Source organism: Heptranchias perlo, chromosome 9 (assembly GCF_035084215.1).
Source record: "Heptranchias perlo isolate sHepPer1 chromosome 9, sHepPer1.hap1, whole genome shotgun sequence".
NCBI classification, from domain to species: domain Eukaryota; kingdom Metazoa; phylum Chordata; class Chondrichthyes; order Hexanchiformes; family Hexanchidae; genus Heptranchias; species Heptranchias perlo.
Genome location: NC_090333.1, coordinates 77,168,376 through 77,186,745, shown reverse-complemented (window position 1 = coordinate 77,186,745; position 18,370 = coordinate 77,168,376). Strand labels below are relative to the sequence as shown.

At 48.1% G+C, this 18,370-nt stretch overlaps 1 protein-coding gene across 1 annotated transcript in view; it reads left to right on the top strand.

The window, feature by feature from the left end:
• Nucleotides 1-250: 250 nt before the first annotated feature.
• Nucleotides 251-18,370, top strand: part of olfml2ba (olfactomedin-like 2Ba) — a 51,612-nt gene continuing 33,492 nt past the window's right edge. Inside the window, exons 1-2 of the mRNA XM_067990771.1 lie at nt 251-576; nt 1,357-1,620. Coding sequence (XP_067846872.1) covers nt 382-576; nt 1,357-1,620 — 459 coding nt within the window. The 5' untranslated portion in view covers nt 251-381. The remainder of the gene's footprint in view (nt 577-1,356; nt 1,621-18,370) is intronic.

Here is an 18,370-nt window from a genome sequence, read left to right as displayed (position 1 = left end):
CCAGCTGCAAGCTACATGACACCCAGCTCAGCTGCACACACTGAAAGTGAGTGCACTCTCCACAGAAGGGCTTGCTGTGTATGGCAATACTGAATTATCTGCACAACTGGTGTTTATTCCTCCCATCCGTCTCTGAAGGAACTGGACCACAATTCTTGCAGTCAGTCTCTTGGAGTCTTTTCCTTTTTGTGTCTCAGCCTTGATCTTGCCGATTTTTTTTTGGGGGGGGGGGGGGGTGGGGGTAAGTTTGGCATTCGTTTTCTGCCGTTCCTGGCAGCTGTCAGCTTTCTCTAGATTCGGCGAAATCCTGCCATCGCCTCGATTCGACTTCTCTTCGGCGGGGGCTGAGTGCGGAAAGCTCCCCTCTGCCGATGGTTAAAGATGCTTCTGGGAGCAGTCTTCGTCTTGGGCTTCGCTCTGTGCAGAGGGCTGCCGGTGAGCGGCGAGGTCCACAACATTACCGCGAAAAATCCCAAACCGATGCCCAGCAGCAGAGTTTTGGAAGAACCGAAGAACGAGACTGAACCCGGGACACCGGCAACTGAATCCGGGAGACGGGACAGCATCCTGTCAGAGGTAAAACCAGCGCTTTACTGGTTCGAGGGGAGTGGGGAGGGGGATGGGTACTAAAATACAACAACTGCAGTATCTTTTAATAGCAGTGTCTGCACCTTAGCAGAAACACCAGGGAAAGGGGCAGTGGGACAGGTTTGTTGGATTTCACTGGAAGGAGCTAAATGATCTGTGCTGGTCAGATTTCAGTCTAACAAACCTGTTGGTTGGGTGCAGAAACATTTGTATCTTTTAGATTTTATGCAGCACCATGGCACCGGTTTTTAAAAAATGCAATTCCGACTGAGACAATTCTTCCCGGCACTGGGCTTGTATTTAGGAGAGAGAGAGAGAGAGAGAGCGCGCCGCGCACCCCTTGCCCCTGAGAACCCTGACCCCTCTTCCTTGCATTTTAACTCAAAACTGCAAATGTTCAATTTTCGAGGATCGTTTCAATGAATTATCTGCTTGTTGTGTTTTAACACTCGTCGGGGCTTTCCCGACAAGGCTGACTCGATTCAGGAAAGCTTCAGAATTATTTTTTTTTAAAAAAAGAAACTTGCATCCAAAATATTAGTCAGAAATAACAGAAATATAACATTTTCAAAAACACGTTTTTGACCTTGCACTCATTACTTAGACTGATTGTACAGAGTCCTCTATATATTTAATACACTCTAACCCTGTAATGACTGCAGGATTGCTGGGTTAGATGCTGATTTACAATAAGCGCGTACAGTATGGTGTTCTCTCTCTTCACACATACACACACACAGTTGTGACCCGCTCTTCGCTTGCCTCCAGTTGCTAGGGGACTATGACAAGGTGAAAGCCGTGTCTGAGGGCTCGGATTGCCACTGTAAGTGTGTGCTCAGACCCCTGAGCCGGGACGCCTGCCGCAGGATCAACGAAGGCAACGCAAGGGCGGACGACTCGTACGCGGTGGAGACTATCAGCTCGGGACCCCACTGTAAATGCAGCTGCCTCGCTCCACCCTCGGCTCTCAATCCCTGCGACGGGGAAATCAGATTCCAGAAGCTCCAGAAGGCGGAAAGGAACGGATTCAAGGTGGGTTGCATTGACTGAACATGTTTGCATTGACTGAACATGTTTGCATTGACCGAACATGTTGCATTCACCATTGGGCAGCAGCCAATGCAACATGGCCACGAGGGGTTGTCTGCATGGAAAAGTGCATGGCAAACTTCATGGGGGGAGGGGGGGGGGGTGTAAGAGCCAAAGAGGGACACGTGACTTTCACCATGACACCATCACAGGCAAGTAATGCGAGGGTGCGTTTGAACACAACTTGTGTCAACACATTAAATGTCTGTAAACAAATGACTGAAGATTTGCCATCGCTTTTTTCAGACAGTACCGCTTGGAGGTTTTTGTACCCTGTTGCTTGCATGGCATGGTGTGGTGGCATGGAATTGGGTGCTTGGGATTAGCCAATACCAGTGTGCTACAGGTCCCACTGGTGAAATTAAGCTCACAGGTCACCGTTATCCAGTCAATTTGTCACTGATTCCTATTCTATTTCACCCGACTCCATCTCCGTTCTGTGGAGTCTGTTGATAATTGGCAACTGATGCTAACGGCAATTGATACGAGCTCAATTGCTAATTTTAAATCTGGGATAGATAGCTTTTTGCCAACCAACGGTATTAAGGGATATGGGCCAAAGGCAGGTATATGGAGATAGATCACAGATCAGCCATGATCTTATCAAATGGCAGAGCGGGCTCGAGGGGCTGAATGTTCCTATGTTTTTAGAATTTACAAAACAATCCAGGTGCAAGAACACTGATCTGATGCAGTGTCACATCCCACGAATTTCAAACCTTACTGCATGCAGCATTAGCTGTGGAGGTCTGCAATTTTGCATTAAAAAGTCTTAGAGACTGACAATGCTGGCTTTAGTGCGGAGCTGAGTGATGATGACGAACTTGCCCCAGCAGTAATTTGCTGCGCTGTATAATGAAACCATACCTCTGAAGCATAATGTTACAAACAACCGGAGTGTGTCAGGACCATATACCTTCATTCTGCACAGCCCTAGGCTGGTGGAGACCAATCTCAAGGTGCAGTCACCGACAGGAGTGGAGTCGTCTCTATCGCGGGACAAGTCCAGCTCCTTATTCCCACAGTGCCGTAAATCCAGGAAAATAATTCTGCCACTGGGATAAGCCGGCTTTAGTTGTGTACACGGAGGAAAACGTTTGCTTTCTATGGGTCTCTGTATAAAAGCAGTGTCCAGTGCCTAAAGACACTGACTTCTCAGTCTGACTGGAAAAGCCAGAGCATGATGGACATAGGATGCAGCATCAAGGATGAAGATAAAAGCACTTACTTGTTCTTACGTTCCCAGGATGGGAGTGTGGGGCGGTGAGGAGAGAAACAAAACAAAGAAAGAGAGTTACCAACACAAGGGGAGAATTACTGAACAGGGAGGGGAAGAGACAGTTACCTAACACAAGGGGAGAATTATCTTATATAGGGAAAGTTACCTAATACAGGGAAAGTATATTTTACACAGCGGAGCGTTACCTAACATAAGGAGAGAGTTACCTAACACAGGGGGAAAGGTGCAAAACACACAGTTATCTGTGAACAGATGTAGGCCAGCTGATCCATCAATCCTGCTCCATACAACTTATTCACACCACCCCCCACCACACCAACCTGTTACACAATCTTGTCGGAGAGGCAAAAAAACAGAGAAAGAAACCCTAGGCCAATTTAGCGGGAACTCGGGGGAAATTCCTCTCCGAACCCTGAAGGCAATTAAACAAGTTCCAGGAGACCCTTGTTACACATCCCCCAATGCCCACCTATCTTCCATACGTTGTTGCAGGAACTCGTACTGCTCCCTTCTGAATGTTTGCAGCAACTGTGCTCACTGCACAAGCTGGCTGACACGGGTGGAGCTCTTAACCCCGGGAGACACTGTCACTGATCCAACACAGGGAGTGGGGGGGAGTTACCGAATACAGTGGGGGGAGTAACCTAACGGGGGGGGGGGGGGGGGGAAGTTATCTAATACAGTGGGGGGAGTAACCTAATACGGGCGGGTGGGGGGGAGTTACCGAATACAGTGGGGGGAGTAACCTAACGGGGCGGGGAAGTTATCTAATACAGTGGGGGGAGTAACCTAATACGGGCGGGTGGGGGGGAGTTACCGAATACAGTGGGGGGAGTAACCTAACCGGGGGGGTGGGGGGGCCTGGTGGGGGGGGAGGAGAGTTATTTAATACAGTGGGGAGAGTAATCTAACACGGGGAGGGGTAGGAGAGTTATTTAATACAGTGGGGGGAGTAATCTAACACGGGGGGTGGGGGGAGGAGAGTTATTTAATACAGTGGGGGGAATAATCTAACACGGGGGGTGGGGGGAGGAGAGTTATTTAATACAGTGGGGGGAATAATCTAACACGGGGGGGGGGGTAGGAGAGTTATTTAATACAGTGGGGGGAGTAATCTAACACAGGGGGAGGGGAGGAGAGTTATTTAATACAGTGGGGGGAGTAATCTAACACGGGGGAGGGGAGGAGAGTTATTTAATACAGTGGGGGGAGTAATCTAACACGGGGGGGGGAGGAGAGTTATTTAATACAGTGGGGGGAGTAATCTAACACGGGGGGGGGGGGGAAGGAGGGTTATTTAATACAGTGGGGGGAGTAATCTAACATGGGGGAGGGGAGGAGAGTTATTTAATACAGTGGGGGGAGTAATCTAACATGGGGGAGGGGAGGAGAGTTATTTAATACAGTGGGGGGAGTAATCTAACACGGGGGAGGGGAGGAGAGTTATTTAATACAGTGGGGGGAGTAATCTAACATGGGGGAGGGGAGGAGAGTTATTTAATACAGTGGGGGGAATAATCTAACACGGGGGGGGGGGAGAGTTATTTAATACAGTGGGGGGAGTAATTTAACACAGGGTGGGGGAGGAGAGTTATTTAATACAGTGGGGGGAGTAATCTAACACAGGGGGGAGGAGAGTTATTTAATACAGTGGGGGGAGTAATCTAACACGGGGGGGGGGAGAGTTATTTAATACAGTGGGGGGAGTAATCTAACACGGGGGGGGGGAGAGTTATTTAATACAGTGGGGGGAGTAATTTAACACAGGGTGGGGGAGGAGAGTTATTTAATACAGTGGGGGGAGTAATCTAACACAGGGGGTGGGGGGAGGAGAGTTATTTAATACAGTGGGGGGAGTAATCTAACACGGGGGGGGGGGAGAGTTATTTAATACAGTGGGGGGAGTAATCTAACACAGGGGGTGGGGGGAGGAGAGTTATTTAATACAGTGGGGGGAGTAATCTAACACAGGGGGTGGGGGGAGGAGAGATATTTAATACAGTGGGGGGAGTAATCTAACACGGGGGGGGGAAGGAGAGTTATTTAATACAGTGGGGGGAGTAATCTAACACGGGGGGGCGGGAGAGTTATTTAATACTGTGGGGGGAGTAATCTAACACGGGGGGGGGGAGGAGAGTTATTTAATACAGTGGGGGGAGTAATCTAACACGGGGGGGAGGAGAGTTATTTAATACAGTGGGGGGAGTAATCTAACACGGGGGGGGGAGGAGAGATATTTAATACAGTGGGGGGAGTAATCTAACACGGGGGGGGGAGGAGAGATATTTAATACAGTGGGGGGAGTAAACTAACATGGGGGGGAGGAGAGTTATTTAATACAGTGGGGGGAGTAATCTAACACGGGGAGGGGTAGGAGAGTTATTTAATACAGTGGGGGGAGTAATCTAACACGGGGGGGAGGGGAGGAGAGTTATTTAATACAGTGGGGGGAGTAATCTAACACGGGGGGGGGGAGGAGAGTTATTTAATACAGTGGGGGGAGTAATCTAACACGGGGAGGGGTAGGAGAGTTATTTAATACAGTGGGGGGAGTAATCTAACACGGGGTGGGGGGAGGAGAGTTATTTAATACAGTGGGGGGAGTAATCTAACACGGGGGGGGGAGGAGAGTTATTTAATACAGTGGGGGGAGTAATCTAACACGGGGGAGGGGAGGAGAGTTATTTAATACAGTGGGGGGAGTAATCTAACACGGGGTGGGGGGAGGAGAGTTATTTAATACAGTGGGGGGAGTAATCTAACACGGGGGGGGGAGGAGAGTTATTTAATACAGTGGGGGGAGTAATCTAACACGGGGTGGGGGGAGGAGAGTTATTTAATACAGTGGGGGGAGTAATCTAACACAGGGTGGGGGAGGAGAGTTATTTAATACAGTGGGGGGAGTAATCTAACACGGGGGGGAGGAGAGTTATTTAATACAGTGGGGGGAGTAATCTAACACAGGAGGGGGAGGAGAGTTATTTAATACAGTGGGGGGAGTAATCTAACACGGGGAGGAGGAGAGTTATTTAATACAGTGGGGGGAGTAATCTAACACGGGGGGGAGGAGAGTTATTTAATACAGTGGGGGGAGTAATCTAACACGGGGAGGAGGAGAGTTATTTAATACAGTGGGGGGAGTAATCTAACACGGGGAGGAGGAGAGTTATTTAATACAGTGGGGGGAGTAATCTAACACGGGGAGGAGGAGAGTTATTTAATACAGTGGGGGGAGTAATCTAACACGGGGAGGAGGAGAGTTATTTAATACAGTGGGGGGAGTAATCTAACACGGGGGGGAGGAGAGTTATTTAATACAGTGGGGGGAGTAATCTAACACGGGGGGTGGGTGGAGAGTTATTTAATACAGTGGGGGGAGTAATCTCACACAGGGGAGTTATTGAATATATGGAGGGGAGGGGGGAGAATCACCTAACACAGGGGGGAGAGTTACACACCACAGGGTGGCACAGTTACATAATGCAGTCACATAATACAGTGGGGGAGAGGGGGTGTTACGTTACATTCGGGAAGAGTTATGTGATACAGGATAGAGAGTTACCTAACACAGCCGGGGGTGGGGGGGGGGCAAGAGTTACATAATAATACAGGGGTTAGAGTTACCTTACATGGGGGCAGAATCATCCAATACAGGGGAGGAGTTACTATACAAGGGAAAAGACTTACATAACACGGGAAGGAGAGATAACATTGATGGTGGAGGGGGGAGGCGGTGTCACATGACATGGGGAGGGTTACATAACACAGGGGTTAGAGTTACCTCATATGGAGGAAGAGTGGGATAGCTAGCTAATAGGGGGGGTGAAATTTACATAACACATTAGACAATTACCTTACATAGATGGAGAGTTACTCAAGAAGGATGGAGAGTTACTCAAGGATGAGTTACTTCAGAAAAGAAAGACTTGCCTTTATACAGCACCTTTCATGATCTCAGGACATCCCAAAGTGCTTTACAGCCAATGAAGTACTTTTTGAAGTGCAGTCACTGTTGTAATGTGGGTAATTTTCGCACACAAGGTCCCACAAACAGCAATGGGGTAATGACCAGATAATCTGTTTTAGTGATATTGGTTGAGGGATAAATATTGGCCAGGACATCGGGGACAACACCCCTGCTCTTCTTCAAAATGGTGCCATGGGATCTTTTACATCCACCTGAGAGCGCAGACAGGGCCTCGGTTTAACGTCTCATCCGAAAGATGGTGGGGGAAGTTGCTTGATACGAGGCTAGAGCTAACTAACAAAATGGAGAGAGCCCTCCATTGCATGACTAGGAATTATGAACCATGAAAGAAAATTGTTTGGAAACATATTTTAGGGGTCACAAGCTTAACCTAAATTGGGGCTTTGCTGAGAAAGACCAGAGTGCCTTTGGCTCTTTCTCTGCCTGGCCCCAAGGGATCGTGTCCAAGCTGAGGCTGGTGTCCACCAGAACTGCAGGAACCGACAAGTAGGACAGATGCCCTGCATCCCACTGGTTAGCCTACTGTTGAAGATAGATAGTAGAGTGTAGTAGTGAGTCTGTCAACAATACTATTGGCTGTGAAAAGTATCAATACTTTCAGAAATGCCTGGAACAGACACCCTGAGGTAGCCCAAGTGATGCCACCAACCACACCTTTGATTAAGAAAATTGAACAGGATGGTCAACAGTGGATAATCTTGCCTCTGACCTCTTTCACGAAAGATCGGTTCAATGATCTTGCAGGTGGAATACACATCAGATAAAATCCAAGATTTGGCCAGGTAATCCTATAGCTTCCAGCTTCTTAAGAGAGGCAGCAGGCCAATGGCCCCACTGAAACAATGTAAGTTGGTGTCCCCAGAGCCTCATCATGCTGCATGATCTCGTCTGAAGCTATAACCTGCCCTATATGTCGGGTACAAGAGCAGTTTCGCTGGAACTGGCAGTCTGCTTATTAAAGAAAGGATCCTGCAGCTTTAAACAGGACTGTATCCCCACGGCAACATGTCATGCAAAACATTTTACTGTTTACATACAGCAGAGGGTGCAATTATGTGTGATCTATGATGGTTGCCTTTGGTGCTAAGTACCTTATTTTTGAAACCTTAGTCTTAATAAATCTAAGCCTAACCATACAAAAAACCAGATTGAACAAGTTTGTACCACAACAGGTACAGCGCCAGCTAAAATGTGAAGTTGCCTTTCAGTTCAATGTTACGACTTACGGCCAGGTTTTCAGGATGAACTGTTTGAGGATCCAAAACTGTCTGTCTGTCCCAAAGCAGCCCTACAAACCCCACTCTGAAAGGATTTCTGATCAACTCCTTGGAGGAAAGAAAGGTTAAGGAACAGGTTGAATGGAAACGTTTGCTCCCACTGGTGTAAGCCACATTCAAACTGCATTCCTATGTGGGATACATTCACAGAGTTGCTAGCTTGGGAATCGCAGCTTAGACTGATCAATCTTTTTTAATACTAGGAATTCAGTACAACACTCGTGTAAATCCAACTGCATTAATGGCTCAGTTTATAACTGTGCCGCCCGATGTGGAACTGAATTGCACAGAATAGGAAGGTCCCAGGTTCCATGTGAGATTGCCCAAGGTCTGTGCTGAGTGAGCTGGTCTCTGCTGAGATAGTGATATGGGTGCTGCAGTTGGCCAGAGCACCCCTGAACTGGGAAAGAAAACAAACTCAGCTGGGATTCTTGCACCTGGTCACCAACCAGTGATTTCTTCTGGAGTGTGTCTGTGATGCCCCCGATGGTCAAACAGCCCATCAACATGCATGCAAATTTTCCTCACACATGAGGAATATTGACTTGGGTGAGTTACAAGAGGACTTTTTGTGTCTATGAAAATGTACTTCAGCAACATTTAGTGTCTTCAGAAGAAGAAAAACCGGAGTAAATAGACGTAATAAAAGCAGTAAGAAAAAAGTACCCAGCATCAGTTTGCTCGTACAACATCAGGGTGTACCGATTCCTCAGGAATCACTGACAGAGGCAACAAATAAGGCCTCCAAAAATCGTGGCCTGATTGAACTTCTTATTGTGTCAGTTCCAATAAAATATTTGGAGCCCGGAAACATGAACATAGTCCAACCAGACTCATTACTGGAACTGTGTAAATGCTGCTTCACTCCCCAGCATTGTTATATTTCATTTGTACTGTGACAGCAACATAGCCTTTTTTTGTTGGAAGAAGTTTAGTTTGAGTTCAGACGTTCGTTTTTGCAACTGGTGAGTTTCTTCGTTGAATTTCTTTTGTGGTCATCAGATAAAGGATGTCAACGATGGGAGAACAGGACACTTTCTTTCTTTGGCAACCCAATTCGCATAAGGAATGCACAGGGCAGGTTTGCCCAAGATTGCGGAGTGATGTAAGGCTCAAGGGAAACCCACTTGGTTTGCTTTTCGTTAATTTTCTGAAACCTTTCAACCTGCATGCTTCATGTAGCCTTCATGTACATGACTAGATCTTGGATTTTATCCAGGATGGTACCCCAGTGCCAAGACAGGTGAGAAGCTCACTGAACTTATCTTTCTCAAAATAGGAGTGAGCCAAGGCTGTCGAAAGCTATTTAACATGGACGATCAACTGGTGTTGACTGGTGATGAGTTAGAAATTAATTGTTCCTTGTCCTTCATTACAATTTTTTGGGCTGGTGATGGGGTGAGAGTGGAACTGGATGATGGAGTGAGTTAGCACACTATCCTTTCAGCTCTGAGACCCAACCTTACATCCAGCTTAGACTGATGGAATGAACAGCACGTTTCACTCTCTCGCTTTCTCTCTGCTGGCTGTCTAGGTTCAACCTGAAATGAGTTAGGGGTAGTTTCAACCCACAGCAGAAACCTGCTTTTATTTAGGTATCGATTCAAAGAACCCACAAAGATGGTTGATGTGACTAATGAAAAATGTTACAGTGGTGCAGAGGATGGTTTTTCTCTGAAATTGGGCCCAAAGCACATTGTTGCAGTGGAGAAACTCTGCACTGATGTGGTACCTGATCCGGGAGTGGGTGCTGACACTTGGTGTTTAAAATGGAAAAATCTCCTCAAAAAAGTGTTCACTGTTTCCCTCCTTCTTCCCCTACCCTCCCCCATAGGGGAAACTTGTTTCAGGAAACAAAACCTTTTTTCAGCTGTAGAAATACAAACGTGTCCTTATAGGAGATCACGTACAGCATCCCTGTCTGCAGCATCAGGACGTTTTGTGTGCATGCTGACCGTGCGGTTTTTTTAGAGACCGTGTGCGCAGGATACTTAATGAAGAAGAGACTGGTCATTGAATTCAAGAACAGATCGACTATAATACTCAAAAAAAAGATCTGGGGACAGTAGAGTCTGTTTCAGCAGCCACTTGGAGTGAAACAGTGATTCGCTGCCTGTAAAAGCCAAGAACAACAGTTTTAACAGGTTTTTAAAAGTAGGCTGAAAAGAGGAAACTGTAGCTATCATTTACCTGCTGATAAACAGCTGGAAGATCGATCCAGTAAACATTGATCTAGTGACAGCTGGAGTGCAGAAAAAAAAGAAACTGCATGTATAAAGCACCTTAACATACCTCTCAGAAACATCCCAAAACTCTTCACAAACAATGAATTACGTTGCATATTTATTGTTGTTATGTTGGTAAAGATGGTTTCCATTTTGGGCATAGCTCGGTCCCACAAACAGCAGAGAGATGAATGACCATTTGATCTGTTCTTGGTGATGGTGCTTGAGGGATAAATGTTGGCCAGGGCACCAGGAGGACTTCCCTGCTCTTCTTTGAATGGGATCTTTAATGTCCACTTGCACAAGCAGATGGGCTTTGGCCTAATATGATTGATGAATTTAAAATGTAACAAAGATAGCAAATAACCAATCAGAAAGCAAAAAACACAGACCTAAACTCTTATGCAATGAGGAAGAAGAAAAGTGAGAAGTCAAACTTGTCAATACTGCCAATTCACAGTATCTTACAGCACAGGAGGCCATTTGGCCCATCGCGGCTGTGCTGGCTCTTTGAAAGAGCTATCCCATTAGTCCCACTCCCCTGCTCTTTCCTCATAGCCCTGTAAATATTTTCCCTTCAAGTATTTATCCAAATCCCTTTTGAAAGTTCTTATTGAATCTGCTTTCACCACGCTTTCACCCTTTCAGGCAGTGCATTCCAGATCATAACAACTCTGCGTTAAAAAAATGTTTCCTCATGTCACCTCTGGTTCTTTTGCCAATCACCTTAAATCTGTGCCCTCTCATTTCCGACCCTTCTACCACTGGAAACAGTTTCTCCTTATTTACTCTATCAAATCAAATTTTGAACACCTCTATCAAATCTCTTCTTAACCTTCTCTGTTCAAAGGAGAACAGCCCCAGCGTCTCCAGTCTCTCCACGTAACTGAAGTCCCTCATCCCTGGTACCATTCTAGTAAATCTCTTCTGCACCCTCTCTAAGGCCTTGACATCCCTCCGAAAGTGTGATGCCCAGAATTGAACACAATACTCCAGCTGAGGCCTAACCAGTGCTCTATAATGGTGTCATTAACAGTGCATACTTGCACAGAGAAATGGATCTGGGTATTCCCAATCAGAGTCCTACGGGCCTATGCAAAGTGGGGCTGTGTGAGTAATGAAACTGGGGTAGCATAGTGCACAGAGGCCATGGTACACACCGCTCCCCTGACAGTAAATCTCTTTACGATACTCATTGCCACAGCCCCATTGGTGACAGTTAGAGACACATTTCACTACATTATGTGAGAAGCATCTTGATGTGTGCACATCTCTCATTCTGCTGTTATATTTTAATATAGACGCCAGACAAAAAAAAACCTTCAATCCAGTTTTTCCGTAATGACACCTTGGAAGTAGAGAAGATTAAGGGGTGATCTAATTGAGGTGCTTAAGAGGATTTGATAGGGTAAATAGAGAGAAATTATTTCCTCTGGTGTGGGAGTCCAGAACAAGGGGGCAGACTTCAAGTGTTCTTTCGCCCGTTAGGAAGCTCCTAATACAGGTTGGTTTTTGAATCATCTATTTACCATCACAATTGTTAGGAGTTCACCACAGACAAGTTGTCCTTAATACTGCATTAACAGTTGGCAGCCACAGCACTGTGATGGAATCACTTCAAGTAGACTTGAGCATCAACAATTCAAAGTTTTCAAACTGGAATTACCAGACCCTTGGGGGACCGTGACAGGGTCCCAGGGGCTTCTAAGGTCACCAGATTTCTGAATTTTTCTGTATTTGTTGATTTTATAGTACATTAATTAGTACACATACAGTAACAGAAATAAACATTTCTGCAATGACAGCAGTGTTTTGATTAGCTTACACTATCTTTCCAAAATGTGGAGATGCCGGTGATGGACTGGGGTGGACAAATGTAAGGAATCTTACAACACCAGGTTATAGTCCAACAGTTTTATTTGAAAATCACAAGCTTTCGGAGATTATCTCCTTCGTCAGGTGAGTGAGTGAAAGGTTCTCAAATCGCATATCTTATATTAGGCTGGGACACGATCACACCAATCAAAGGTGTCGTTGGTGTTCAGACAGGTTAGCCACGGAAAACAGTACATCCCAGTATACTGAATACACAATGGGTCAGATTACAAAGCCAGAGAGAGAAAGAGACCCGAAAGGCAGAGAGAGAGAGAGAATGTCCAGTTGTATTAAAAACAGATAACTTTTTTTTCCTGCTGGTGGGGTTACGTGTAGCGTGACATGAACGCAAGATCCCGGTTGAAGCGTCCTCATGGGTGCGGAACTTGGCTATCAATTTCTGCTCGACGATTTTGCGTTGTCGTGTGTCTCGAAGGCCGCCTTGGAGAACGCTTACCCGAAGATCGGTGGCTGAATGTCCTTGACTGCTAAAGTGTTCCCCGACTGGGAGGGAAACCTCCTGTCTGGCGATTGTTACGCGGTGTCCGTTCATCCGTTGTCGCAACGGATGAACGGACACGAGCAGAAATTGATAGCCAAGTTCCGCACCCATGAGGACGGCCTCAACCGGGATCTTGGGTTCATGTTACGCTACACGTAACTCCACCAGCAGGGAAAAAAAAGTTATCTGTTTTTAATACAACTGGACATTCTCTCTCTCTCTCTCTACCTTTTGGGTCTCTTTCTCTCTCTGGCTTTGTAACCTGACCCATTGTGTATTCAGTGTACTGGGATGTACTGTTTTCCATGGCTAACCTGTCTGAACGACACCTTTGATTGGTGTGATCGTGTCCCACCCTAATATAAGATATGCGATTTGAGAACCTTTCACTCACTCACATGACGAAGGAGATAATCTCTGAAAGCTTGTGATTTTCAAATAAAACTGTTGGACTATAACCTGGTGTTGTAAGATTCCTTACATTTATCTTTCCAAAGTTAGCATAGCCCCCAGACCACAGGAGTATTTGCAAGGAGATCTCCCTGAGAATGTGTCAGTATTTATAGGGGCCCCCAGGAGTGTCTCACTATTTACAGGGGTCCCCGGGAGTGTGTGTCAGTATTTACAGGGGTCCCCAGGAGTGTCTCACTATTTACAGGGGTCCCCAGGAGTGTCTCACTATTTACAGGGGTCCCCAGGAGTGTCTCACTATTTACAGGGGTCCCCAGGAGTGTGTGTCAGTACTTACAGGGGTCCCCGGGAGTGTGTGTCAGTATTTACAGGGGTCCCCAGGAGTGTCTCACTATTTACAGGGGTCCCCAGGAGTGTCTCACTATTTACAGGGGTCCCCAGGAGTGTCTCACTATTTACAGGGGTCCCCAGGAGTGTCTCACTATTTACAGGGGTCCCCAGGAGTGTGTGTCAGTACTTACAGGGGTGCCCGGGAGTGTGTGTCAGTACTTACAGGGGTGCCCGGGAGTGTGTGTAACTACTTACAGGGGTCCCCCGGAGTGTGTGTCAGTACTTACAGGGGTGCCCGGGAGTGTGTGTAACTACTTACAGGGGTCCCCCGGAGTGTGTGTCAGTACTTACAGGGGTCCCCCGGAGTGTGTGTAACTACTTACAGGGGTCCCCCGGAGTGTGTGTCAGTACTTACAGGGGTGCCCGGGAGTGTGTGTCAGTACTTACAGGGGTGCCCGGGAGTGTGTGTAACTACTTACAGGGGTCCCCCGGAGTGTGTGTCAGTACTTACAGAGGTCCCCGGGAGTGTGTGTCAGTACTTACAGGGGTGCCCGGGAGTGTGTGTAACTACTTACAGGGGTCCCCCGGAGTGTGTGTCAGTACTTACAGGGGTCCCCCGGAGTGTGTGTCAGTACTTACAGGGGTGCCCGGGAGTTTGTGTAACTACTTACAGGGGTCCCCCGGAGTGTGTGTCAGTACTTGCAGGGGTCCCCCGGAGTGTGTGTAACTACTTACAGGGGTCCCCCGGGAGTGTGTGTCAGTACTTACAGGGGTCCCCCGGAGTGTGTGTAACTACTTACAGAGGTCCCCGGGAGTGTGTGTCAGTACTTACAGGGGTGCCCGGGAGTGTGTGTAACTACTTACAGGGGTCCCCCGGAGTGTGTGTCAGTACTTACAGGGGTCCCCGGGAGTGTGTGTAACTACTTACAGGGGTCCCCCGGAGTGTGTGTCAGTACTTACAGGGGTCCCCCGGAGTGTGTGTAACTACTTACAGGGGTCCCCGGGAGTTTGTGTCAGTACTTACAGGGGTCCCCGGGAGTGTGTGTAACTACTTACAGGGGTCCCCCGGAGTGTGTGTAACTACTTACAGGGGTCCCCGGGAGTGTGTGTCAGTACTTACAGGGGTCCCCGGGAGTGTGTGTAACTACTTACAGGGGTCCCCCGGAGTGTGTGTAACTACTTACAGGGGTCCCCGGGAGTTTGTGTCAGTACTTACAGGGGTCCCCGGGAGTGTGTGTAACTACTTACAGGGGTCCCCCGGAGTGTGTGTAACTACTTACAGGGGTCCCCCGGAGTGTGTGTCAGTACTTGCAGGGGTCCCCCGGAGTGTGTGTAACTACTTACAGAGGTCCCCGGGAGTGTGTGTCAGTACTTACAGGGGTCCCCGGGAGTGTGTGTCAGTACTTACAGGGGTCCCCGGGAGTGTGTGTCAGTACTTGCAGGGGTCCCCCGGAGTGTGTGTAACTACTTACAGGGGTCCCCGGGAGTGTGTGTCAGTACTTGCAGGGGTCCCCCGGAGTGTGTGTAACTACTTACAGGGGTCCCCGGGAGTGTGTGTCAGTACTTACAGAGGTCCCCCGGAGTGTGTGTCAGTACTTACAGGGGTCCCCCGGAGTGTGTGTAACTACTTACAGGGGTCCCCGGGAGTGTGTGTCAGTACTTACAGGGGTCCCCGGGAGTGTGTGTCAGTGCTTACAGGGATCCCTGGGAGTGTCTCAGTATTTTCAGGGGTCCCTGGGAGTGTCTGTCAGTATTTACAGGGGGGTCCCCAGGATTGTGTCAGCATTTTTAGGAGTCCTTGTGAGTGTGTCAGTATTTGCTAAGCGTCCCTGGGAGTGTGTCAGTACTTGCTGAGGGTCCCTGGAAGTGTGTCAGTATTTTCAGGGGTCCCCAGGAGTGGGTCATTATTTTCAGGGGTCCCTAGGAGTGGGTCAGTATTTTCAGGGGTCCTTGGGAGTGGGTCAGTATTTTCAGGGGTCCTTGGGAGTGTCTGTCAGTATTTACAGGTGGTCAACTGGTGTCATTATTTTCACGGGTTGGTGGGAGTGTATCACTATTTTCAGGGGGTTTCTGTACACAGAAGAGTTTGAAAACTATTGCTTTATAGTAATTGAGGTGGTGCTACTGCATGTAGAGGTAGGTAAGACCCACTGCAGAGGCAACTATCCCAGTCGCATTAGGAGACAGCAGAACCGAAGCAGCAATTTTCTGTCTACCCATAGAGGTCAGCAATGAGGCATTCCAGTTATTGGCCTTTACGGACCTGCCCAGACGTCAGGAACGGTTTCGCAACCAGAAATCTATGTTGCAACTCACAACTGCAAGTGTGCAAGCACAGTTGATTTGCTGAAGGTATGGAATCTGCCTCACTATGTAAACTGGTGGATTTCACAGCACTTCAAGTAGAAAAGTGGGTCTATAATATAAATGCAAAAGAAAGAAAGAAATGAAGGAAAAGGGAGAAAGAGAAAAAGAAAGGAAATAAAGAGAAAGGTAAAGGAAAAGTAAGGAAGAAAGCAAGGGGAAAAGAAAGAAAGGTTACCATGGTAATGAAAAGAAAGGAAAGAAAGAAAAAATGATAGAAAGGAAAGAACTTGCATTGATGTTTTTTTTTATTTGTCATGGGATGTGGGCGTCGCTGGCGAGGCCGACATTTATTGCCCATCCCTAATTGCCCTTGAGAAGCTGGTGGTGAGATGCCTTCTTGAACCGCTGCAGTCCGTGTTGTGAAGATTCTCCCACAGTGCTGTTAGGAAGGGAGTTTCAGGATTTTGACCCAGCGACGATGAAGGAACGGCGATATATTTCCAAGTCGGGATGGTGTGTGACTTGGAGGGGAACGTGCAGGTGGTGTTGTTCCCGTGTGCCTGCTGCTCTTGTCCTTCTAGGTGGTAGAGGTCATGGGTTTGGGAGGTGCTGTCGAAGGAGCCTTGGCGAGTTGCTGCAGTGCATCCTGTGGATGGTACACACTGCAGCCACAGTGCGCCGGTGGTGAAGGGAGTAAATGTTTAGGGTGGTGGATGGGTTGCCAATCAAGCGGGCTGCTTTGTCCTGGATGGTGTCGAGCTTCTTGAGTGTTGTTGGAGCTGCACTCGTCTAGGCAAGTGGAGAGTATTCCATCACACTCCTGACTTGTGCCTTGTAGATGGTGGAAAGGCTCTGGGGAGTCAGGAGGTGAGTCACTCTCCGCAGAATACCCAGCCTCTGACCTGCACTTTCATGTCCTTGGAATGTCCCAAAGCACTTCACAGCCTATGAAGTACTTTTTGAAGAACTGCTTTAACATCTTATCCAAAGGATGGCACCTCCAACAATGCAGCACTTCCTCAGTACTGCACTAAAATGTCATCCTAGATTATATGCTGAAGTTCCAGAGGGAGGCCTAAACCTATGACATTCTGACTCAGAGGGAAGAGTGCTACTATTGAACCAAGCTGACACTTACTTAGAAGACATGTTTCAAGTTAAAATACATTGTTAGTAACACACACTGAACAAATGACCATACCTGCATGGTTACAGAGTGTTAGACAACTGACCAGGAGATTCTGACGAAAGGTCATCGACCTGAAACATTAACTCTGTTACTTACCTGGCAGGGGCGATTCTATGATCAAGAAAGTCGGGCCCCAGGACGAATAGAATTGGCTATTATCAGTTTAAGCTTTGCTGACGTAAAGGTGGATCCTAATGCTGGCCGGAGACCAGTCTAACACCTTTTTCCAGTAGAGTGAAAACTAAATCGCAGCGGACATGGTGACAAGGGCTACCCAAACACCTGGGCTGACCGCGAGAATGGGTGAAGGAACCTCGCCGTGGCAATGAAATGCTTCGCGAAGAAGGTTCACCTCGAAGCCTGTGGACATCTTCTGCCTGCAAGACTTCCCGAGGAGCAGATACTTCGACATGACCTTCAGGGATGTCTCAGGACGCATAAAGATGCTCTCGGCCTTCAAGGAGAAGGGAAAGGAAGCGTCGTTGTCGCTTCTCACTTTGGAGCCGCTCTTCACGCCCCTGCTGGAGAAGGAACGGACGCTGATGGTCCACATGTTCAACATGCGTGTGTACGTCCTGGTTGTGCTTATGTTCCTCAGGAGATCAGAGCATCGACATCGCGGACATGTTCGGGATCTGGTCGAGCAAGAGGGGCATCGAGGCGACGCTGAGGGTGGATGGCGAGGGAAACATCGCTCACCTCCCGTCAAGCTTCGCGATTGGGATTAGTCGCGGGTACATGGTGTATCAGGGGCATCCCGGAGTGTGTTGCTCCTGTGGCAAACCCGGTCACAAGGCGGCCTCCTGCAAGGCGGACATCTGAAGGAACTGCAGGAAGGACGGCCACCAGAAGGCCTGTCGGGAGGCCAAGTGTTGCAGCCTGCGTGGAGAGGCTGGTCCACCTGTACAAGACCTGCCCAAACTGCAGACACAGCTATGCAGAGGTAGCGACACAGGAGAGGAAAGCAGCTGTGATGGCAGCCCCAGAGAAGGCCAGACCCCTCCTGCCCACCATGGCCCCACTGTGAAAGAGCCAATGACCAGGAGGATGACAAAGAGCGGGAAGGGAGCATCGAGGAAACCAGCCAAACCCCGACATTCAACCCTGAGACTATCCTTGAGCATGCAGAGCCAATGGAAGGAGAACCGGGGCAGAAGATGGATAGATGACGCAGGAAAAGAAAAAGAAGAAGTCCTGTAGGACCAGAGGAACTGATGTCAAAGGTGGGACTAGCAGCAAGAGGTGCTTAGAGTCCCCAACGGACAACAGCAGCTATTCCGCGGCCGACAAAAAGGAAAAATGGGGGAGACCCCGTCTTCATCGAAGGAAATGGCAAAACGCGCCACTGA